This window comes from Ursus americanus, chromosome 27 (assembly GCF_024610735.1).
Source record: "Ursus americanus isolate L20-20 chromosome 27, mUrsAme1.1.p, whole genome shotgun sequence".
Classification (NCBI taxonomy): domain Eukaryota; kingdom Metazoa; phylum Chordata; class Mammalia; order Carnivora; family Ursidae; genus Ursus; species Ursus americanus.
The window spans coordinates 21437915-21464762 of NC_142153.1; the positions used below are offsets into that span (position 1 = coordinate 21437915).

Genomic DNA, 26848 nt, shown 5'->3' on the forward strand with positions numbered 1-26848 from the left:
TTGAAGTCTGTTTTGTCAGACATAAGCAGAGCTACCCCTGCACTCTTTCTGTTTATACTAGCATGAAATATCTTTTTTCCTTCTCTTCATTTTGAGCCTATGTGTGTCCTTAACGCTGAAGTAAATTTCTAGTACGCAGCATACAGTGGGTACATTTATTTTATCCATCCAGCCACTCTATGCCTTTTGATAGGAAGATTCAGTTTTTATTGAAGTATAGTTGGCAATGTTATATTAGTTTCAGGTATACAACATACTGACTTAAAAACTCTGTGACATCATCCTTACAAATGTAGCTACCATCTGTCACAATACAACACTATTACAATACCATTCACTATGTTCCCAATACTGTACCTTTCAGCCTGTGACTTATGCATTCCGTAACTGGAAGCCTGTATCTTCACTCCTCTCCACACATTTTGGCATTACCCCACCTTTTACTCATTACACATTTACACATTAGCCCACCTTTACTCTGGTAATCTACCAGTTTGTTCTTTGCATTTATGGATCTGTTTCTGCTTTCTGTTTAGTTTGTTTCTCAGATCCACATATAAGGGAAATCATACAATATTTGTCTTTCTCTACATGACTTATTTCACATAGCGTATCACCTTCTAACCCCATCCATGTTGTCACACATTACAAGATCTCATTCTTTTTTATGGCTAAATGATATTCCATTGTGTGTGTGTGTGTGCGCGCAAGCATATATATATATATATACACATACACACACACACACACACCCCCCCCAAATCTTCTTTACCCATTCATCTATCTGTGGACACTTAGATTGTTTCCATATCTTGGTTATTGTAAATAATGCTGCAATGAACATAGGGGTGCGTATCTTTTCAAATTAGTGTTTTCATTTTCTTTGGGAAAATGCCCAGCAGTATATATGGCATTTCTACTTTTTAATTTTTTGAGGAGCCTCCATACTATTTTCCACAGTGGCTACACCAATTTACATTTCCATCAACAGTGCATGAGGGTCCTTTTTCTCCATATCCTCACCAACACCAGTTATTTCTTGTTGTTTTGACATTAGTCATTGCTGACAAGTGTAAGGTGTTATCTCATTGTGGTTTTGATTTGCATTTTCCTGATGATTAGTGATGTTGAGCATCTTTTCATGTATCTAATAGCCATCTGTGTATCTTCTTTGGAGAAATGTCTCTTCAGGTCCTCTGACCATTTTTAAATCAGATTGTTTCTTTGGTATTGAGTTAAGTGCTTTATATATTTTGGATATTAACCCCTTATTGGATATATCGCTTGCAAGTAACTTCTCTCATTCAGCAGGTTGCACTGTCTTTCTGTTGATGGTTTCCTTTGCTGTGCAAAAGCTTTTTAGTTTGATGCAATCTCAATAGTTTATTTTTGCTTTTGTTTTCCTTGCCTGTGAGCAGATATATCTAAAAAATTTTCCTAAGGCCAATGCCAAAGAGATTACTACCTATGTCTTCTTGTTTTATGGTTTCAGTTTTCACATTTAAACATTTAATCCCTTTTATTTTCATGTATGGTCAAGAAAGTGGTTCAGTTTCATTCTTTGGCATATTAACTGTCCACGTTTCCCAGTGCCATTTATTAAAGACATGGTCCTTTTCCCCCACTGAATATTTTTGCCTCCTCTGCCATAGAGTAATTGACCACATAACTGTGGATTTATTTCCGGGTGTTCTATTCTGTACCATTGATCTTGGTGTCTATTTTTGGGCCAGTACCCTATTGTTTTAATTATTATTTTGTAGTATATCTTTTTTTTTTTTTTTGTAGTTTTGTAGTATATCTCAAAATCTGGTAGGATAATACTTCCACCTTTGTTCTTTCTCAGGACTGCTTTGGCTATTCAAGGATTTTTGTGGTTCCAGACAAATGTTAGGATTATGCTAGTTTTGTGAAAAGTACTGTGTTTCGATAGCGATTGCATCAAATCTGTAGATTGCTTTGGGCAGTAGAGACGTTTTAACAATATTAATCCTTCAATACTTGAGCATGGAGTATCTTTCCACTTGTTTCTGTCATCTTCAGTTTCTTTCATCAATGTTTTATAGTATTCTGAATGCACATCTTTAATAAAATTGGTTGAATTTATTCCTAGGTATTTTATTCTTTTGGTGTAATTGTAAATGGAAATTTTCTTGATTTCTCTTTCTGCAACTTTGTTATTAGTGTATTGAAAGAACAGATTTCTGTATCCTGTAACTGTACCAAACCCAATTATTCTAATAGTTATATGATGGAGCCTGTAGGGTTTTCTATTACAGTACCATGTCATCTGCAAAGAGTGACAATTTTACTTCTTTGCCAATTTGGATCCCTTTTATTTCTTTTGTTGTCTGATCACTGTGGCTAGGAATTCCACTACTATGTTAAATACTAGTGGTGACAGTGGAATCCTTATCTTGTTCCTGATCTAAAGGAAAAGATCTCAGTATTTCATCACTGATTATGATTTAAGCTATGGGTTTATCATATATGGTCTTTATTATGTTAAGGGATGATCCCTTTAAACATGCTTTGTTCAGTTTTTGTCATGAACAGATGCTGAATTTTGCCAAATGCTTTTTCTTTGTCTTTGGTCTACTGAGATAATCACATGGTTTTTATTCTTTGTTTTGTTAATGTGGTATATGACACTGATGGATTTGCAAATATTGAACCATCCCTGCAGCCCTGAATAAATCCCATGTGATCATAGTGAATGATCCTTTTAATGTATTATTGAATACAGTTGGTAATATTTGTTGAGGGCTTTTGCATCTGTGTTCATCAGGGATATTGGTGTGTAGTTTTTGTTGCTGTTTGTTTTTTAGTGTCTTTGTCTGGCTTCAGTTTCAAAGTAATGCTGGCCTCACAGAATGTATCTGGAAGCTTTCCTCTCCCTATTTATAGGAATAATTTGGGAGTAGATATTAACTTTTTTTTAAATGTTTGGTAGAATTCACCTGTGAAGCTGGCTGGTTTACTGGTGATGAACTCCTTTTATTTGTCTGGTAAACTCTCTCTCCTGCAATTATGCATGATAACCTTGCCAGGTAGGGTATGCTTGGTTGTAGATTTTTTCCTTTCTGTACCTTGCAGGCCAGAGGGAATGGCATGATATATTCAAAGTTTTTGCTGAAAAATCAGCTATGATAGCCTTACAGGATTTCCCTTGTATGTAACCACTTGCTCTTCTTTTGCTGCTTTTAAGATTCTGTTTATCTTTAATTTTTGTCATTTAAATTACCATGTATCTTGGTGTGAACCTCCTTGGGTTCATCTTGTTTTGAACTCTCTTTGCTTCTTGTACATGAATACCTATCTCCTTCCCCATGGTAGGAAGGCTTTTAGCTATTATTTCTTCAAATAGGTTTTCTGCCCCCTCGTCTCTACTCTCCTTATGGGATCCCTGTATATAATGCAAATATTTTGTTTAATGATGTTGCAGAGGTACCCTTAAGCTACCACATTTTTTATTCTTTTTCTTTTTTGCTATTTAGTTGATTGCTTTCCACTACCTTGTCTTCAGGATTACTGATCCATTTTTCTGTGTCCTCTGAATCACCTAGTGTATTCATTTCAGTTATGGTATTCTTCAGCTCTGATTGGTTTTTATATTTTCTGTCTCTTGCTGATGTTCTCACTGTGTTCATGCAGTCTTCTGTCAAGGCTGAGGCTTGTCTTTATGACTGTTACTTAGTGCTCTTCATTGGTCATGCTGCTTATCTCTGCTTGGTTTAGTTCTTTTTTCATAATTTTGTTCTTTCATTTGGGACACATTCCTCTACCTTCTCATTTTGTCTAACACTCTATTTCTACTTATCACGCAGGTCAGCTATGTCTCATCTTAAAAGCTGTGGCCTTATGTAAAAGAGATCCTGTGGTGCCCTGTAGTGCAATTCCTCCTATCACCAGAAGTAGGTGGTCGATGTATGTTCCCTGTGTGAGCTGTATATGCCCTCCTCTTATGGTTGAGCCATGACTGCTATGGGCATACTGTTGGGCATGGTTTGCTCCCTGTGCTGTTAGCTCAAAGGACCAACTGTTTGCAGTGACACTGTCTAGGTTTGCTCCCCACACTGTTAGCATAAAGCCTTGGCAGCAGCCATTTTCAGCTTACTTGTCAGTATTTGAGTCTTTTTAATCTTACTGTTCTAGCTCATTGGTGAATTTCTCACTTTGTTCTTGTATTGTTTTCCTGGTATTATTTATTTGTATTCTCTTACAGCTCTCTGATCATCTTTAGAGCAATTATTCTGAATTCTAATTGGACAATTCCTGGGTCTCCATTCCTTTGGGGACAGTTATTAAAGGTTTACTCTCTTCCTTTGGTGGAGTCTTATTTCTCTGATTCTTTGTGATCCCTGTAGACTTGCTTTGGTATCTAAGCATCGTAAGAAGACACAGCTTTCAGACCTTATGGACTGACTTTGATATGAAAAACCTTTCTGCGGGTGGGGGCACAATGGGAGTGTGATGTCACCCTGGGTCTAATGGTCCAGGGAACCAAGGGAGAAGCATGTGTTGGCACCAAGTTGAGGAGTGTGCTGTTTATTCTTTAGCTCAGTCTACCATGGTAGTGATTAGCAGGGCTTCTAGGCTTTGTCCTCTTGCATGGCAGAGCTCTGAACTGGCTTCCAATGGGGCAGGGTTGAACTCAGCAGCTAGGGTCAGTGAATAGAAATACCCGTTGGGGAATAGGGGAGGGATCTGGCTGGCTCAGTTGGAAGAGTTTGCCACTCTTGATCTCAGGGTTGGGAGTCAGAGCCCCATGTTGGGTGTAGAGAGAATTTAAATTAATAAAACTTAAAAAAGAAATACCTGTGGGGTGAAAAATGGCAAAATTTGTAGGGGGTCCTTGGTGGCTATCCTGGCCATTGGCTTCACCAGTGGCTTTACCTACTGAGTTTATGCTCAGAGCAGATCTCTGAAAAACTCTCCTGCTGAGTGTCAGCTAAGAGCAGCCTTTTCTTGTCCTGCTTGATCCTAGCTGGTACTGTATATCTCAGCTTTGTTGGTCTGGGTGGGTAAAATTGAAGGGGACCATAGCACAGTACACCAAAAGGCAGAATAAGCTTTTTGCTCATCCCCTCTTTCCTCTTAGACTCTAGGAAGCCTTTCTAGCTGGGAAAGTTCTTTCTTTGTGCTTAATAATGCCAGCATGGGATGATGCATGCAGTCTTCCTTCTTCTGTGGTGCTATTATTCTCAGGTTTTTGTGTTCCACTGTGTTGCTAACAGTGAACTCTACAGCCTCTTGCAGTGTTGTTTTCATTTGTGGATAGCTGTCTAACCACTGACCTTTGTGGGTAAACAAGGAAGCTAGGTTCTCATACATTGCTATTTTTGCAGTTAGCACTTTTAAAAGCCAGATTAATTATCTCAGATTATACCATCCCTTTTAATGCTAGATTTTGCCAGAGATTTTAACTCTGAAAAAATCCAGGTTGTCCAGAATTTTACTAGCATTAATGAAACAGTAAACACAGAGAGGGAATAAGAGAGCAGTATAAATGTTTGAAAGTTTCTAAAACCATGGTGAATGGAAGGAGTGTAAGGGGAAAAATGAGAAAAACACTCTAAAATGAAAATGGCTTAATCTGTAATGAAGTGTAAATAATAACTCACTGAAGAGTTATTACATTTAGTGATTGCTAGTTATATTTAGTGTATTTTAATAAAGCTGTCAGTTGTTTAATATAGGTTGAAGACAATCCATGCTTTCAAAACTCAATATATTAACCAATAAGCAAAATGGAGAAAAAATTATTTCTATTCATCAAAACTTATAAATAGCATCAGAATATCATAAGGACATATCACAATGAAAGGTGAAAAAAACACTTCATTTTCGTGTAAAGTGTGGGAACGGTACAGTATCAAAATATACTGTCAGAAACTATAATTACCTAATAGCAAATATTATTTTGAGATGTAATAGTTCCAAACAATTTAGATGACATAGAGATTATGACAATAATAATGCAAACATTTCTTCTTCATATATGAGCCTTGAGATAGTCTGTATGAATTGAACAGTTGCAGGACTTCTGAAGAACAACAGAAAGTGGTAGCATACTAAATACATGTGCAATCCTACACATTATTTATACTATTAAATTTTTGAAAAGCATATACCATTTGAGTATATGAGAATAAATGGTAGGTATTAGTTTGCATATCCAATTAAGCTGAACCTAAACAGATATGTACTTCAAAGAAAGAGCACAGTGGTATGATGCAATTTCCTATAACTGGAAAATCATTCCCAAAGATTCATAGTTCACATTTTGAGCCTGAAACTTAAAGATTTAATAAATAAATAGCAAATCAAATTGCAGATACAATAAACAGTGAGTGATGACTTATTTCATAATGTTCCCTTCTGTTGTGGGGGGGAAAAAACTTTTCATTTTTTAGTGAAAGGAAACTGTAATGTTACCTAACTTTCAGAGCTTTTGACAGATTCTTGTGAGATATGAGGTAGGACACAGTAATCTCATTTCTTGGCAGAAATAAAATGTTGCTTTTCACAGTAATTGCTTCTTTGGGAGAAAATTAAAGCATTTTTGCATTATTAACATAGCAGCTCCTCTGTTGGTACATCTATTATAAAATTCAGGAATAAGGCTTAAAACTTTTACATTCATAGAAAAATAAGAGATTATACATTATAGTAGACGCAAGTAATATTTTAAAATTGTTTTAAAACATTTTATGGTATTTATTATCTCTGTATTTCAATACACAATTTGGGGTAAGTCCAAATTAAATATACACACTTGGAACCATCGAAAATCTTTCAAATTGATAAGGAATAAACAATTACAACCTATATTGGAAAAATATTAAGTAGAATAAATACAGAGCAAGAAATAATTTTCATAATCATTTCTATACTATATTAGTCAATGGTCTCCCAGTTAATAGGAAAAAAAAAACAAGCACTCTTTAAGGTTAACCTAAATGAGCAAAAGATAAAAATATAAAAACTTTGACATTTTATTAACAGCTAGGGAAACACAGGCAGCATGAGTAGCCTAAATATAGGAAAAAAATTTACATAAATCCATTAGGTTTGGTCATTTTGTGTGCATATTTTTTAGCTTGCTCATTTATTCAATAAGTGTATACCGTCTTATAAAGAGGATTATAAAGACAAGTAATATTTTGATTCTGTGCTCAAGATACTCTAAAAAAATTAGGGGAAATTATTATGCAAAAACATAAAACTGAAAGGTAAGACAAATAACTATCATGGCCATTCTGAATAGGAAAATTTTATATGCATCCAAGAACATAAAAAAGAAACTTTACCAAAAAAGTGATAATTGAACTAGGAGAGAGAAAGAGGGCTTAGAAGTATGGAGAAAGGAAGAACATCATTCCAAAATTAAAATCGTTACAATAAAATATTTTGTGTTTATTATAAACCAGAATTAACAGGAAAAATATATCTGATTCATTTTTCTATCTGCATGCTATTCTTCCATGCTTTAGGCTATTTGATTTTTTTTTGGCTAAAATGACACCACAAGTTTAGTAACATTTATGGGGAGGGAGGAAATAGGTGAGAGAGAGATATTGTTTCTTTAAAATATTCAGCATGACTCATCCAAAGTAATGGGAAATTTCTCCCGTGCATATCTATTGTTTCTTCCCTTTAGAGTTATTAATTATTCTGAAGTTTTAGAACTTACTTATAAACTAAAGCATAATCTGGTCTAACAACATGACCAAATCCTACTGTGACCTTTATTTAATATAAAAGTGACACAGTATATTTGGTTCTCTGTTTTGATAAATATTTGTGACATGTGACTGGTAGTGCTTAAGACTTAAAAACAAACAAAAAACCCCACAAAACTTAATATAAAAAACAGTAAAACATATGTCAGTGAACATAATACTTAAATTTTACAAGTTTTCTCATAGCTCCTAATCTTTTTATCTAAAGGTGATATACAGTAGTAACTTCTGAATGTAAATTTCATCCAGGCTTATGAAAAGTTAGTTGTGTTTAAATCACTGATTAGCATTTTAGAGAATCAAAATATAATGTCTAAACAAGAACTACTGTGTTGACATTTACATGGTCTTATGTTGAAGTTGTAAAGACAGAACTTTAGCTTTTTTCAAAGTAAAATGTGTATGCCTATTGACTCAATTTTATTGGTAGAATGAGAATTATTTCCTTGGGTTTTAAAGACTGCATTACCCTTTCCAATGCACTAAATAGTTTTCCCAAATTGGAAAAAATTTAGTCAGAAAGCAATATATCCTTTTCTCTGTGGAAAGGATGGTCTTCTGTGTGTCTACTTTCTCTGATACTGCATTATTCTGGAGTCTCAAAATATTTAACTGTATTAGAGTAAGCTTGACAAAAGAAAACACATTCTCGTTTTGTAGTTCTATAATTCTCTGTGTATATGCTTTCAAGGTCTTAATTACAACATACAAACAATACTTAAGGAAAACCATTTTTTTAACATTTTTGAGAGGCTAAAAATATGAGTTCCTTTTTGCAAAGAAAGATTTATTCATCTCTTCAACTATTTATTTAATATCTATCATGTGAAATGCTTTGCTTAGAGGTGAAGCTATGAATCACAAGGTCCTTCTTAATTGCCAGATCACAAGTAGCAAGAGCTGAAAGTAAGAGAAGGCATCGTTTAGGCTGGTTCCAGAAGCTGGTGATCAAGGCCAGGCAGAGTTTAGAATTAAGACTGCGTGTTGAGATGGATGATGAAGGCACAGAGCAATAGCAGATGCTAAAGGCAAGGAGTTTCACCAGAGTCCGAGACACACAAAATTTAAAAATCAAAAGGAATAAGAAGATGTAAGGCAAAACTTCCAAAAAGTAAGATTCATGGCACAACAACCAAGTGACCACGGTACCGAGGCAAAATGAGAAAACAATTCCAGTTTCTAATATTGTGCAGTGCACTAATTGTGCAGTGCACTAATAGGTGAAGCTTTACTAACTGAGCTTTGCAGCAAACCGGTGTGATGTTACATCTCTCCACTCGTCTCTTAGCTCCATGATATATTGGCACTACTAAGGCAAATACAGGACCTAGCATTTAATGGGCTCTCAGGAAATATCTACTGGATGGAAAAATAAAAACATGAATAAATGAAAAAGGCAGAATCCCAATTCCAAAATCTATTGTAAGGTTTCTGCATATCTTCAATGTATATCGATTATGATTATCTAAATTTTTTATTTAACAATTTTAATTGCATGCTGACATTTTCTCTGGTAGAGGTTCTACGGAGATTACAGTAAAACTACTGAACACCCTATAAATATTTCCATTCAAAATAATTGTACTTAAAGTCCATACAGTTTCCAACTTATGGCTAAAATGTCCCTCAAAAAGCTAGCATATGCAAAATCCCTGAGGCGTAAAAGTATAAAGGAACTGGAGAAAGTGTAAGACTATTATGGCTGCCTGAGACACAGAAAAAGTGCTTCATTATGATAAATTCTGTATTAAGCAGCATGCCATTTTTGCAATACAATATTTTTGCATGTGCACAGAGAACACAGCTGTTAGTTTCATTCACAACTGAACCAGCTTTAATACAGTGAAATATTTTGGATTTTATATGGTAAACCCATAGCAATCCTCAGGCAGCAGCTAAAAGCCAAATCTTGGGAAATTAAAACAAAAGAACACTACACTTACATATGTCGGGAGTTATGATCTAAGTATAAGCTTTATTTCACTGCATTTCATTCAGGATGATGTCTTTTTTTTTTTCCTAGCAGAAAATATCTTTATGTCCCATGTAACCATACCGTTAGTTGTATAGTTTCCCTTCAGCTACACGGTAATAACTGCTTTTGTGAGGACTTTCATGCTGTTAAGTGTAGCATTAGTACTTGGCTTGTGCCATTACACAGCATCTTAATGATGACAAACAAACAAACTTGCAAATCAGCACAGCATCATACTGCGTGCACTATTAATTTTCTTTCCACTCTATATCCACTTACATTTCAGTTCAATGCCGTGAAACTCATTCTAATGGCATTTTTAGATCTTGTAGACATGTTTCTTTCCACAATATATGAAAATATGAACAATCACCAATATTACCCATGTTGAATTTTATAAACTAATAGCTAAATGAAGATCCAACAATGTAACCCATAGTCTTTTATTAAGCTGTCTGATCCAATTAGCTCAGTCCAGTTAAAGTACTATTAAAGCTAGAATCAGAAGTTCGGAGCTGACAGACCCATTATATAAAGTTTCTATTAATGGCCACAAACTATGTGCCGTTCTCACCCATGTTTCCCTAAGTGTATTCTGTTGATTTTAAGGTGAAAAAGCAGTAGGGATGCATAGCTAAGAGGACTGCAATGCATACTACTGTTGGAAAATAAAATTCAACAGACCCTGTTGATAGAGAATTAATAACAAATCTTCTATAAAGGAATAAACAATATGTATGATCTATATAAGAATTTTTTAAAACTTAGAAGATACAATAAATATTCTTAAATATGTACATACTCTTACTTGAATTATTGCCTTTGGGACTGTTTTGGGAGGAATCCAAACTAAGGTTGAGTGTTTTCCATTTTTAAAACTGCTTATACATCTATTACCATATTTTATTTCGTAAAGAATTATACAAGGTAAGAAAAGCAAGATGAGACTTATTTTACAAAAGAAGAGAGAGACTAAGTAATATCCCCCTAATGACATAACCAGTAAAAGGCAGAGTTGGGGAAAAATTCAACCCTGTTTTTTTTCTTACACACTTGAAAACAAAGGCATAAAAATGAGTCTTTGGGATTAAAAGTCTTCTTCACTTTCTCTTATGTAAACATCTCTTTTTAAGCATATAAAATGTCAAAGATTAAACCATATTTACTAAGGTATATTATAGAAATGTTTTTGATATACTAATTTTATCAATATATTTACAACAATCCTAAACATCGGAACTATAGGTCAGTGTGATCCTAAGCACTGGTTACTTCAATTTATTTTTTTAAGAAAGTCAAAGTCAACCTTTGAGTATAAATGCTAAGTGGAATGTTTCCTTGGCTGCAAAACATTTGAGAAGACAAAATTATATTTAAGGTTCTCTATAGCTCTAAAACAGGGCTGCTGCTTCTAACATTCTGACATTTGGGACTCCATGAGTCATTGTGGTGGGCAACTGTCCTCTGCACTGTAAGATGTTTACCAGCATCTCTGGCCTCTATCACTAACTGCCATTAGTAGGCAGATGCCCCTACAGTTGTAACAACCAAAACTGTATCTAGAAACTACCAACTGTTCCCTGAAGGGGCAAATTCATCCCAAACATCCCTTCACTACTAAATGAAAGGCAATATATAAGGGCAGTAATGTTTAATGTAGCATTGGAACAGAATCATGTATACCTTTACCCAAATTTTATAAATCAGCAAACACTTCGCTAATGTTACAGGGTTCCAAAGTTATCAAGTGTAAGAGAAATAATATTGGGTGTGAAGCTCATGCTTCTGAAACATTACTTAATGGTGTTATACAGAAAGAACCACAGCTTTTCATGTGGCTCTGTTAACAGCTTGCGTTCCCCACCAGTAGCCCAACGGAGCCACGACAGCATGAAAAGTAAAACGCAAAACCCTCTGGTAAGATAAAAGAGAAATGGCATGTGAAGTGAAACAGTATTTCTGGGGGATAAGTGAAATACATGTTGGCATAATAAGGAAAACAGAAAATGAACTTTGATGAAGTTCGTAGCACAAAGAAACTACGTGCCAATGCTCACTTCAATAGATCCTGGATGTTAATGGAAGTTCTCCCATACTTTGGCATTAGGTTTCCTTAGCTTGGCTTTGTAATTCCTTCCAAGTTTTATTTCTGATGAATCTCTACCAGTGTTGTAATCAGAGGGAAGGAAGAGGTATATCAGGCACATCTAATCAGCTGTCATCTTAACCCTGAAAATCTCTCTTTTGTTTCACTGTCATGTTTTTATAGCATCATCCTGAGAACGTATACAGACTCATTCCCTTTACTCAACTGTGTGGATGTAGAAGGGGTGTGTATGTGTGTATGGTATTCACTTGATGCAAGAAAAAGCCATTCAATTTTCAGTGGCCTTTTAAGCTCTCTCCTCATATTCTGAATGACTAGCTTAGTTTTTAATGCTATGCATTTCCTATTTCTCATTACTTTACAGTTTAACACATTCTTGTTAATCTATTACCTATAGACAGCACTTTGATTACCTAATCTATTCTCTCCCCTTGATGAGAAACTATAAGGTGGTACCATTTACTGATCCATATTTTTATAATTTTCTAATTTTTAAATTTCCATAATGAACACTTAATTTTATGATCAGAGAGTAAATTTTAAAAGCAAAAGCTGAAATAAAAGAAGGCAAAGTATCCTATTTCAAAAAAATAATTAGAAGAATCAGATAGTAGAGAAAAACAGCCTGGAAGCAAAGGATACATTTTAGGACTATACCTAGCCATATATATCTTTAAGCCTCTAGGGTCTTATTAAGTCTTGGTCATATTTAAAAGGATATGTTTTTCAAGATTACAGAGGTTTCATGACCTTTCACCCATATTTAATTAGGGAATCTTTATGCAGAAAACAGGCATCATCTCTGATTCATAGGACTCCAGTTTCTTAGCATTTCAGGCAAAATTTTAAAGTGGATTTTAGCATCAAGATTCAAACATTAACCACTGTTAACAATATAAATTTATACATATATATTTAAAAATAATTCAGTCTAATTATCAACTTAGCCTATGAATGACTTTATCATGTTACAAGACCCACCATTCTAATTCTGCCTATACTCATTTATCTTGAAATATTACTTTTCCTTATTTATAAAATACCTGCTCTCTAACTTCATAGTATGGTTACTTAGTATCTATGAGATAATGTGCATCAAAAGCACTATATATATTATGTATCAGCATTTCTCAGAATGTGTCTAGTAGCTATGTAAGATGAATGGAGACAAAATAAGTTAGAAAAGCTTTGGGTTAAACAAACAAAATTAAATTTCCTCATCAAGAATATGTACTATTAACTTCTGCATGGATAATACTAGATGCAGTGTTTGCCAAACATCTAATGAGGAAAAGAATTTAGAGAATAAAAACAATTATCTCCATTAATCTTTGGCACCAGCCTTTAGGTATGTTTGATTACTAGATAAACTCATCTACAAAAAATATGTGGTAGGGCTGAACTCAGAATTATTAGCATCTAAAGTATAAGATTTTTAAGCGTGCATTTAAAGCCTTTATGTTTTGGGAATTTTTCTTAAGTGCAGTTGAATGATTATTAATTTCAGGTGTACCACATAGTGATTCCCCATTTATTAACATGACAAAATGATCACCATAATAAACTACCTACATTTGTCACCATACAAAATTGTTAAAATACTACTGCATTTCCTATGCTGTACGCTGCATTCCCCTTGTAAGTGGAAGTTTGTACCTTTTAATGCTCTTCTCTATTCCACCCATCTCCCAACCCCTCACCTCTCCCCTCTGACAACCGTCAGTTTGTTCTCTGTATTTATGACTGTTTCTGCTTTAATTTGTTCTTTAGACTCTACATATAGGTGAAATTACATGGTATTAGCCTTTCTCTGGCTTATTTCACTTAGCATGATACCCTCTAAGTCCATCCATGTTGCCTCAAATGACAAAATTTCATTCTTTATGGCCAAGTAACATTCCAGTGTGTGTGTGTATGTATGTACACACATCACATCTTCATCTACTCACCTAATAATGAAGACTTACTTGCATCTATATCTTGGCTGTTGTAAATAAACACAGGGATGCATATATCTTTTCAAATTAGTGTTTTCATTTTCTTTGGATAAATACCCAGAAGTGCAATTGCTGGATCACATAGTTCTCTTTTTAAGGTTTTGAGAAACATCCATACTGTTTTTCACAGTAGTGTTATCATTTTGCTTTCCCACCACCCATGCCTGAGGGTTCCCTTTCCTCCTGCTAACCTTGTTATTTTCTTCTTGATACTATGCATTCTGACACATGATAGGTGATATCTCATTGTGGTTTTGATTTGCATTCACTGATGATTAGTGATTTTGAGCATCTCTTCCTGTACCTGTTGGTCATCCGTGTGTATTCTTTGGAGAAGTGTTCAGGTTCTCTGCTCATTTTTTAATTGTACTTTTTTTTGATACCGAGTTGTGTGAGTTTTCTATGCACTTTGGTATTAACCCCTTATCAAATATACCATTTGTAAATATCTTCTTCCATTCCTCCCATTCCTTCTCCCTTCTCTCCATTTCCTTTCCTATGTAAAAGCTTTTTGCTTGATATAGTCCCATTTGTTGATTTTTGCCTTTTTTGCTCTTGCCTAAAGAAACAGATTCAAAAAAATATTGCTTAGACAAATGTCCACTTTTCTGAACTTGTATTGAAGTCTTAAATCCCTTTTGAGTTTGCATGTGGTCCAGTTTCATATTTAGCTGTCCAGTTTTCCCAACACCATGTATTGAAGAGACCATCTTTTCCCTGTTGTATATTCTTGCCTCCTTTGTCAGAGATTAAACCCATGTTTAAATGGTCAATTATTTTTGGACTCTCCACTGATCTATGTGTTTTTGTGCAGTACCATACTATTTTGATTACCATAGTTGATTACCATAGCTTAGTAGTATAGTTTGAAGTCAGGGCTCTTGATACCACCAGCTTTGTTTTTCTTTCTCAAGACTGCTTTGGTTAATCCGTATCTTTTGTGGTTCCATACAAATTTTAGATTTCTTTGTTCTAGTTCTGTGAAAAATGTCATTGGTATTTTGATAGGGATTGCACTGAAGCTATAGATCGCATTGGGTAGTATGCACTGCACATCTTAACATTAATACTTATGAGCGTGGTACATCTTCCCATTTGTGTTTATCGTCAATTTCTTTTATCAATGTCTTACAGTTTTCAGAGTATAGAAAAATGTCTAGCATACATCAGAAAAGTTTCTATTTCACAAGTTTACAATTAGATAAATTTCACAAACTGATCACACCTGTGTACCTATCCCCTAAATGAAGAAACAGGCTCTCTAGAAGCCGTCTCCTGTCCCATTCCAGTTACAACCCACACAGCTCAAAGCTACCCCTTCTCTGACATTTAACGCACAGTTAAGTTCTGCCTCGTTTTGTGCCAGGCTTCTTTCACTTTCTATCTCTGAGGTATCTTTGAGATTTGTTCTTTTTGTTTAAGTAGTTATATATATATGTTCCACTATTTTCATTCTACTGATAGACATATTTAGGTTGTTGCCTCTCTGGAGCTATTAAGAATAATGCTATTAACATTTTTGTATACTGCATTTGGCACTCATGTATACATTTCTCTTGAATGTATATTTTTGAAAATTTCAGGATCACAGGTATGAGTATGATCAGTTTTAATACATGTCAGCTTTTAAACTGCTTGAACGAATTCATTTTCTAGGTACTGAAACTCTGCATGGGATCAGTGTTACTGATCTTAATCATTATGGTGAATGTATTATAGCACTTCACTGTGTTTCAACTTCAGTTTACTCAAGTAATAATAGGGTTGAAATCCTTTTCATATGTTTAGTGGCCATTAATATAGCCTCTTCTGAGAAAGTGTCATCAAGTCTTCCCCCAATTTTTGCCACTGAGTTGTGTTTCTTCTTTATATACTCCGGATCCAAGTCCTTGTGAAGACATTTGTATTACAAATATCTTCTCCACTCTGTGACTTACCTTTTCACATTCCTGATAGGAACACTTTGATGATGAAAGTTCCTAATTATAATGTATTTCAATAGAGCATGTCTTCCACTCATATTTACCTACATAATCCATATGGGATTTATATTTATGGTATGTGATAAGATTACTCAAGCACCATTCACACTGCATTTTGGTATTACTATTGCCATAAATGCGTGCATATGTTTGAAGGACAGACAAATACACCAATTTAACAGAATGAGTTTCACAATTAATAAAGTGCCATATTAATGCAGCTTTAATGTAAGTTTTGAAATCTGGTAACCTAAAGTCGTTTAGCTTTGTAGCTCTCTTTCAAGACTGTCTTACTATTCTTAAACATTTGAATTTCCTATGGATTTCCTAAAGTGTAATTTAAAATATCAAGTGATAAATCAATGCCCAAAATGAAAATTGGTCAGTCTGAAGAAAAGCCTTTTTCTAACTAATGTGGTTTTTATGCTTAAAAAATATAAAACTGGATCTTATAAAGCCAAATTCTATTAAACTTATACAGGAAAAATGGCAATCTAATTAAGTAGTATTTGGAAATCACAACTTCAGAGAAGAGGAAAAAAAATATTTCTGGAAGTCACAGAAACCTTCATAATGCAATCCTCAAGTATTTACCAAGTTAGTTCACGTTAACGTAACACTGACAGTTCCTAAAAACATCTAACATAGAGTTGAAGGAAAACATTTATGTAATTAATTTAGCAAAACAACAAAAATTACAACTCAATGAGCTGATCTTTGTGTATAATAGTTACCTAAAGTGTAAATGGAAATTGTTACAAATGTGAAAAGCAGTAAGTATTGTCTTCTATACCTTACTCCACTCTAATGCACGTGATGTACACTGGTCATCAAGAATTCATGCCAATTATAAAATCCCTTTAAGATATTCCATACCACTGCAAGAGGTAAACAGCTTCATTGTAATTATTCTCAAAAACACAAATCCTACATGGTAATTTCTCTTTAGAAATACAGGTTAAGATATGAAGAAATTACCAAAGGATAGTATTAATTTTCAAGTTATACCTTGAAATTTGAACACATCTATTAAAAACATTTACTATTATCATTCTAATGAACAATCATTAAAGTTCTATACCCATAACCATTGTTAATCTTCTATTTTGTTTCAGTAATATGAAAACACATTATTATGTAAAGCAATTCATTAAGACAAAACTTAAACCATAATTTCCTGTTTCAGTGTATGTTGACATTTGCATATAAAAAGGCAGGAAGAGAAATTTTGTTGGAATATGTTAAAATGCAAACCAAGAAAAAAGCTATATACTAACAGGCAACATTTTGCTGCCCCTTTTCACAGTGCTTTATTTAATAGGCAGACTTAAGGCTTTGTCTATACCACTAAACAATTAGTATCTCACATAACTTAAAACTGTATCCACATCTCTGTGGCCAAGAGTACACTCATGCAATTGTTACTGTAGCAAAAACCTCCTGAATTTCTAAGACCTTTATATTTTTATGAAATACAAGAGGGTAAAGAGATACCTTGGCTATAGGTTTAAATTTCAATATTAAGTTGCTGAAAGGTAAGATAAAATGTATGTATGAAGGAAATGCTTTTCCCTTTAAAAATACAGAAAATTCTCCTTATGTGTTCCTCTGGGCCTCAGAGCACCTTTTCCTAAGGGCTATGCCGATCACTACCTGAAAAATAGTGATATAAAAATGTGGAAAAAGATAAATTCTCTAATCCGAACTTTAAACGTTTCTGTCACATTAAGGTGAGTAACTGTTTTATGCTGAATTAACAGGGACATGTTAATCCTATTATTCTTCTGACTAGTGAGAAAAGAATTAAGATAATCCAATTTTAGAAACAATCTTCTAGTGTGAGTCCTTATAATCATTTAATAAAACATTTACTGAGGACCAGCTAAATGCAAGTTGTAAAGGGGAAAACAGCTTCAAAGAAACTTCAAAGAAACTCCACATGTCTAAGGACTTGACTAAAATGGGATATATGAAACATTAAAGAATTATTATAATAAAAAATGCATAGATACATAAATGGACTAACTGCATGTTAATAAATGTGTAAAGGGAAGTAGGGGGCACTTCTATGTAATTAAGAAGTAACACATCTCAGAAGGATAGCAAAATCAGGTGAGATGAAGGATAGGTACAATTTGATAGATACAGAGGACATTCCAGGAATGGAAGCCCCCCCCCCCCAAAAAAACATATATTTAGGAAACACTGAGTTTCTTTGCAAAGTAGTAGGGTTAACAGGTTGAAAAGTAAAATTACAATGGTCATGAAATGGGAGAGGTACTTGGAATTGTAAACTGGTAACTCGGGTCCATACATATTATAATAAGATGTTTTAGGACTACTCACCTGATAGCCTAAAATATTCAGCTATAAAGTCTACTGCCTCACATGTAGTCCGTGAACACCAGGTCACATCCATTCAGTTACTGTTACTGGCACAAACTTTAGGAGCTTATTACTCCAGTAAACTACACGTAAGGAGATGAGATGATTTCAAACAGCAATAGATAATAGAGCTTATAGTAAGAAAACTATGCCACTTTTGCGTAAGGATTATTTTGAGCTGAAGGCAGTTGAGAAGAAGATACTTAAGAAAAGCTCTCTGGCCTCCCCAATCTGCCTAAAAGCAGCATATAAGTTTACGAAGTTGTCCCTCCCCCTCGACCAGGAAGGACAAGGGTAAATTCCTATAGACAACTTTAGACCCTTATCAAAAAAATGTGTGGAGGGAAGGCACCTGTGACTTAATTCTGCACAATAGATCTTACTTTTACTTACCTTGCTTTTCCTGGTCATCTCCATGTTAGTGGCCTCCCCTCCACACATTGTTTTCTATCTTTAGCTGAAGATGGTGTTTGAGCCTGAACTGTAAGTCACCTCTGTGTGTTACTACCGATTTTTCCCCGAGTATCTCCCATGGATACAGTAAGTACAACATGCTAATCAATTTGTTTTCTCTTAAAATTCTGTATTTCATTAATAGGGGTCCTAGCCAAAAACTCAGAAAAACTGTTTTTTCTTCCTCTATACAAGTTAATTTTCCATATACTTCAACAAACCAAACAATAAAAAGCAACGCTTAATGCTTTTCAACCTAAGGGATATTCTCTTAAAAGATAGTAATGAAAAATTTATCAGATTTCCTAAATTTACACTTTGAAGTAGCAGGAACATAACAGTGATCCAATCTTTGCGTCAGGACTTTATGTAATAGGAACGTACCAGTGACAAAGACTGATAAGCACCTGACAGCAGGACTTTTTAATGTCTTACTGGTGTCATGATAAAAGGCAGACAAATAAAAATAGTACAAAATAAGTAGATTTGATAGCATGTTACAAGATGATTAAGTGCTATGAAGGAAAAATAGGAAAGGGACAGAGTGTGGGTATCAGGGAGAGGACAACACTTTCTAGTGGGGCTGTTGGAAAGACTTTCTTGATAATTATTTTTCTTTAAAATAACTCAGTTTGAATATTAAAAACATTCAGCAACCCCTCTAAGTAGTGAAAGATTTCAAAAATATACACACGTGGCAAAACCCATGTCTAAATGACTATGGCAGCTGATCATCCAAACAGTCTAACTCAGGTTCCGTATCACTGCCATCTTCAGGAGAAATCGAAGACCAAATTGATCATTACCTAACTCTGGCAATTAGCAACTAGTCCTTAAAACCTGATTGGACAGTCAGGGAACGGGCAATGAAAAATTATTTCCCAATGTACAGAGTTCCATAAAGTTCAAAAAAAGTCGCAATGTAGACTTGTTGGCTTTAATATTAAAGGTATCTGAAGCACTAGAAGCAATGAAGAATAAATGTCAAACTTTAGAGTTACAGAGCATTTATAACATTTTGCCATATGAAAATTTCATTCAGAACTGCAATTTTAGGAATTAAGTTAATATTCTAGGTGATGTGGTAATATGGTTATGATTTTCAAAGACCTTATCTTCTAGGGATACCTACTAAAGTATTTCTGTATGAAACGAAATGATATTAAGCACTTATTTCAGAAGAATCTGGCGGAAGGTAAGGAGAACTGAGTGGAGGAAGAGCTGAAACAAGTACTGGGTATGAGCTAGTAATTGTAACAGGTACATTCTCTAAGTTTTCCAAATGAAAAAGTTAAGGTCACATTTTTAAAGTTAATCTTCACCAACCTAATAAATATTAAGCCTTATAGACAGCTGATCTAGTTTTCCAAAGTTGATCTATTACAATATATCCCATTCATTCAGCAAACAAAAAAAAAGGTAAAGCAACAAAATACATAAATTCAGTAGCAGTTACTAATGTGAACTTTGCTACTGATTTAACTACACATCAATTTCCCTTTTAATTTTGTAGCAAACACTTCTTAGCATTCTAATAAGATGACTGCCAGGGTTTTTAATGATGTTTTAATTAATCTCTAAGTTGATCATTAATGGGACACCAACTACAAACTGTTCCTATCTCCTCTTCTGGCATTACATATTACTGCCGTAGCAATATGTAAAGGTGAAAACCTAGGTTATGAATGTCTATTTGATGTGGTAGGTACACTAATTTTCTTAAACAGTAAAGCAGTCCTCACCCTAAAAAAATATATATACATGCATGTGTGTATTTGCATATAGTAGAGGTAGTATTAGAAGAGAAAGAACAAAACTAGATTTACAGACAAAATCCTTTCTCACTAAATAACTGCACATGAATTTTGATTCCTATATAAACAGGATGAAAGGGGTACTTCACTGGCCCAGTCAGTGGAGCATGTGACTCTCGATATCGGGGTCCTTAGTTGGGGCCCCATGTTGTATATGAATATTATTTAAAAAGAAACAGGATTAAAGTTCAAAATATGGATGCTTAGAACATGCACTTACCACTTGTCCATTGTGTGGGTTCTTATGAGCATATGGAGGTCCACGGATATGATTCCACATCTGGCCCGAAGTCATAGCAAAGACTATACACTGAAAAACAGGGTGTAATGTTATAATATGTAAATCAAAGAATATCAGAATATGATTTTTTTTTTAAAAGTAATGGTCACAAAACTAAATTTAAATCATTTTACCCATCAGAATAATTGTCACTTACTAACTATGGGACTTTGGGAATTCATCCCAAATGAAAGAACAAGACAAAGCCATAGCCAGAGATATAAGTAATAGGCCTGATGGAAAATTTAAAGCAATAATCTTAAGGATACTCACTAGGCCTGAGGAAAGAAGACATCAGGGAGACCTTTACCACAGAGATTAAAAAAGAAAGAATCCATCAGATATGAAGAATACAGTGAACGAGATTGAAAACTGGCTTGATGCAATGAACAGCAGGCTAGAAGAAGCAGAGGAACACCAATTAGTGACCCAGAAGATAAAATAACAGAAAATAATGAAGCTGAACAAAAGAGAGAAGAATTATGGAACATGAGAATAGACTTAGGGAAGTCAGTGACTCCATCAAACATAACAACATTCATATTATAGGAGTCCCAGGAAGAGGAGAGAGAGAGAAAAGGGAATAGAAAGTTTATTTCAAAAAATAATAGAGGAATACTTCCCTTATCTGGGGAAGGAAACAGACATCCAGGAGGCAGAGAACTCCCAATCAAAATCAACAAATGCAGGCCAAGACATATACTGATAAAGAACAAATCTTAAAAGCAGCAAGATAAAAGAAGTTCTTAACTCATAAGGGAAGACCCATAAGGATAGCTAGAGATTTCTCAACAGAAACTTTACAAGCCAGAAGAGAGTGGCATGACTGATATATTCAACGTGAATGGGAAAAATCCACAGCCAAGAATACTCTATCCAGAAAGGCTATCATTCAGAATAGGAGAGATAAGGAGTTTCCCAGACAAACAAAAACTAAGGAATTCATGACCATTAAATCAGCCCTGCAAGTAATATTAAAGGGGACTCTTTGACTGCAAAGATCAAAAGTGACAAAGATCTCCAGAAATGACAAAAAAAATTTAAGATAGTACTAAATACATGTCTATCATTAATTACTTTGATGTAAATGGACTAAAAGCTCAAATCAAAAAACACAAGGTGTCACAATGGATTAAAAATCCAAGACCCATCTATATGCTGCCTACAAGAGACCCATTTTAGACCCAAAGACACCTACAGGTTGCAAGTAAGAGGATGGAGAAGCATTTACCATACAAATGGATGTTAAAAGAAAGTTGGAGTAGCAATACTTATCTTAGACAAACTATACAACAATGACTGTAACAAGAAAACTATGAAGGGCACTATATCATAATAAAGGGGACAATCCAACAAGAAGATAAATTGTAAATATTTATGCCCCTAACCTGGGAGCACCCAAATATATAAAAGAATTAATTGATAATAACACAATAATAGGGGACTTTAACATTCCACTTACATCAATTGACAGATCATCTAAGCAGAAAATACATAAGGAAACAATGGCTTCAAATGACACACTGGACCAGATGCACTTAACAGATATATTCAGAACATTCCATATCAGAACAGACTACACGTTCTTACCAAGTACACCTGGGACATTCTCCAGAGCAGATCACATAATAGGTCACAAATCAGGCCTCAACAAATACAAAAAGACTGAGATCATACCATGCACCCTTTCTGACCAAATGCTATGAAACTAGAAGTCAACCACAAGAAAAAATTTGGAAAGACCGCAAATACATGGAGGTTAAACAGGCTACTAAACAACAAATGGGTCAACCAGAAAATCAAAGAAAAAAATTTTTTTAAAAATACATGGAAAAAATGAAAACACAACAGTCCCAAATCTTTGGTATGCAACAAAAGCAGTCCTAAGAGAAAGTATATATAGCAACACGGGCCTATCTCAAGAAGCAAGAAAAATCTCAACATAAACTTACACCCTTTAGGGCTAGAAAAGGAACAACAAAAGAAGCCTAAAACCAGCAGAAGGAAGGAAATAATAAAGATTAGAGTGGAAATAAATGATATGGAAACTAAAAAAACTCAAACCCAATAAAACTGAAATTAGGAGCTGGTTCTTTGAAAAAAAAAAATCAATAAAATGGATAAACCTCCAGCCAGACTTACCAAAAAGAGAAAGGACCCAAATAAATAAAACCACAAATGAGAGACGAAAAATAACCACCCAACACCACAGAAATACAATTACAAGAGATTATAAGCAAATATATGCCAACAAATTAGGCAATTTGGAAGAAATGGATGCATTCCTAGAAACATATAAACTACCAAAAGTGAACCAGGAAGAAATAGAAAACTCAAACAGACCAATAACCAGTAAACAAATTGAATTAGGAATCCAAAAACTCCCAACAAACCGAAGTCCAGGACCAGATGGCTTCACAGGTGAATTCTACCCAAAGTCTCAAGGAGAGTTAGTACCCATTCTTCTCGAACTATTCCAAAAAACAGAAAAGAAAGGAAAACTTCCAAAGTCATTCTATGAGGCCAGCATTGTCCTGACACGAAAACCAGACAGAGACTATACTAAAAAAAAGAGGGGAGCCTGGGTGGCTCAGTGGGTTAAGCATCTACCTCTTGATTTCAGCTCCGGTCATGATCTCAGGGTTGTGAAATCAACTCCTGTCCCATGTCAGGCTCTGCACTCAGCACAGTCGGCTTGAGATTCTCTCTCTCTCCCCTTCTCCCTCTGCCCCTCCCCATTCGCACACTCTTTCTCTAATTAATTAAATCTTTTTAAAGATGGGGCAGGTAAGAGGAAGAGGGAGAGAGAGAATCTTGAGCAGTCTCCATCTCACAACCCCGAGATCATGACCTAAACTGAAACAAGAGTCGGACACCCAACTGGCTGAGACACCCAGGTGCCCCCTATTATATATTTACTCTTAAAATAAGCTACAGAAAATAGTATGAACATCTACCAGTTCTGCACTGTATTTATCAAAAATAATCTGCATATAAACAGACCCACACAATTCAAACCTGATTTGTTAAAAGGTCGACTGTACTCTACAGGAAAGACTATCCTATGTTTTATATAATCCTCTCTACAGTCCATATCTTTAAAATGTTATATTGCAAATAATTTAATGACTTCTTAATAAACAGGTAGTATCGTGACCAGAGTAACAAGAGACAACCACATCAGAGAATTCATTTCTACTACTCACAAGTGACTTACTTATAGTAAATTTATAGTACAATCATTATTTCATATCAGTCTATACACTTCACTTGTAAGAAAAAAGGTAGGAAGTATCTTTCTTAAGACTAAATATTTTATTTCATGGAAAGGAGTTACACATTGAACATAACTGTCAACAAATATTTATAATCACTAATGAGTTGGATTAAGGTTAGCAGTGATTGGCATGGAGTACAGAAGCTAGGCAGTCATTCCATGTATTGGATCTTCATAGTGAGGCTTATTTAATTATGACTTTATAATAACCAAAAGACTAGGGCAACCACACATTCAAAAAAAAAAGAAAAGGGAGGTCCATTCATGTATGAGTAGTTTTAAGATGTTCTTCGAATTATTGAGGCTATTGTCTGTCCTCATTACACAAAATTAGGAACTAGATTTATTACAAAAAGTATACCCTAAAAATATATTCTTTTCATTATATTCTTGCCATAATCCTCACAAAAATATACATGAGGCTATACACAGAAACTACCAATTTGCAGACAGATATATGCCTCTTCAAATGACTCAAACTTAAAAACAGCAGTTGCTTCACTGAAAAAAACATTAGCAGCATTTATCTGCTTTTCACTTGTAAAGAGAACAAAATGAAAAACTACAGAGATAGTACCTGCATATTATTAGAAGTTACATAATTTAGTTCAAATAAATTTGTAAAGGTGCTCATTCTGAAGTCAGAGCGGCCTTGCAGTCTTGGACGGTCACAAGAAATACATTTCGACTGACACAACGCAATGTGCAGACACCAAAGAACCTTCAGGAATGTGAAAATCGTGTAATAGTTTGTATTAATTTCAAGCTTAAATTTGTCACAAAACTTACATAATTAAACTGATACAATTTCTTTGAGACAGAAGACACATTAAGGTATGTGAATCATCTTACAATATAGATTATCAGTGTTAAAAGGCAGAAAAGAGCTTCTGTCCTACTAAGATTTACTGTGATAATAAAGTTTGGATTATTAGATTTTTAAAATGTTTATCTTTCATGTTTTTAATTGCAAATTCTTAGGATGTTTTTCTTTCCATGTGAAATGAATATAACTATCACACTTATATTTCTGCTTTGAAATCACTGCCATCTATGAAGAGCTTTAGGTTGCCATGAAGATCTGTGCTAAGGGCTGCAAAACATAACATTTTAACTCATTTTGATATTCCAAGTCAACATTTATTTCTGAAAACCATAAACTATAAGTTTATATTATACTCCTTAAAGTTATGTACCAGTGTACTTCAATATTTTACCCACCCATTCTACTTTAAACTCATCATAAAACAGGTAATGTGTAAGCTTATTGTTTATCATCCTTCTACGTTAGGGGATGGAGGAAGGGAAAATGGAGTAAAACCAGAATCAATGCTTATTCAGCTCTATAAACAATTATCATCATTTATAAACAGGATTTAATAGCATTTTTTTTTCAAGACCAGGAGGAACCTATAAATACTCCTTTACCTAATTTTTTTTAAAACTCAGAATCAGGAAGCTGTAATATTTACTTTTTAAATAGTTGCATATCTTCTTCCATATAAGGAAATTGCAAACTTTGTCTCTATCCTACACCCTAAAGCACTATGAACAGCTTCCTCTCATCAGGAAACAGTGCATTCTCAGCCTACCTGTGAGTCATATACAATAACATGAATAATGAAAAAAAAAAAAAAACAGCAATAGAATACAGTCTATGGAACTAAGGTGTGTAACACTCAGTGATCCCTTGGAAGATACTTTTGCATAGGTTCAATATACAATTGCTAATTGTATACAGACTTGTTCTTTACCAAGAAATGGGTATGTGGATAGAGCTTCTTTCTTTAGAAATTTTTAGAAATTTAATAATTTCTCATTATTCTCATTTTGCATACAATTTTTGGTATTACAGAAGTGGTCTGCTCTAATTCATTGTTTTTATCTAGAAGCTTTCCTTTTCCGTGCAATCCAGGGCTTTCATCAGTTTCCACAAATCTGATAATACTTTGCCAAAAATTCCTAAAAAAAATTCTCTTTCCCAAAGAAAAATGGGATATTGGTTATTTCACACAAATGTTTGAGAATCTGAATAAATGGGTTAGCATTTTGTGTAGCCTCTTAACTTTGTAAGGATATCTTAAGAATTGCATAAGACTAGAAATGAACAAATCCAATCTAGCTTTTTTAAAAATAAACAGAGTCAAGTTTGGTGGTGGTAGTGGTGGCTATCAGGCAGAATGTGGTAAAGAAGATTCAAATTAGTTTCCATAAGCTATCAACAGCTAAGGAAAAGACCACAGTTTGTATATTTCTATATTAATGAAAAACAGAAAGAGAAAAGTTTCAAGAAGAGCTTTTTTTAATTCAACATTTTGTCATCAGAGTAGAGTTTTAAAACATATTGTTTGAAAACATGTCTGTATTCTGCAGCCTGTTATTGACTTCTACAAGTCTGCCACTGGGGAACATGAACACTTGCCAAGATTTCCTTCTCAAGTACGTGGTTGTGAATGTTAGAATATTTTCTGCTATGCCAAGGTAATTATCTTCCAAGGATTCAAAGCAGAAAGAGAAAATTTGCATGATATAACAGAGGATGGAAGAAAATTGATCTGTTCAAGTATTTAACATTTACACACCATATAAATACTCTTAGGCATTTATTTGTAGTCATAATGGCTCACTACATCTATTGGTTTAAACATCCAACACGAGATATGTGTCCAGATTCAGAGAAGCCCAGAATAAAAAGAACACAGAACTTGAAGTCAGACACGTGGGATCAAGTCCTAATCAATCATTTTCTAGTTGTGTGGGCTACAAGTTGAGTTTACTGAATCATAGTTTCCTTGTTTATAAAAGGATGATAATTATTGTAAGGAATCAGTAC

At 34.4% G+C, this 26848-nt stretch overlaps 1 protein-coding gene across 2 annotated transcripts in view; it reads right to left on the reverse strand.

Moving 5' to 3' along the window:
* TUSC3 (tumor suppressor candidate 3) overlaps positions 1-26848 on the reverse strand; it is a 227446-nt gene that overhangs the window by 69418 nt on the left and 131180 nt on the right. For both annotated transcript variants that reach the window (XM_045810880.2, XM_045810881.2), the window contains exon 6: positions 20679-20768. In XM_045810880.2, the coding sequence (XP_045666836.1) occupies positions 20679-20768 (90 nt within the window). The remainder of the gene's footprint in view (positions 1-20678; positions 20769-26848) is intronic.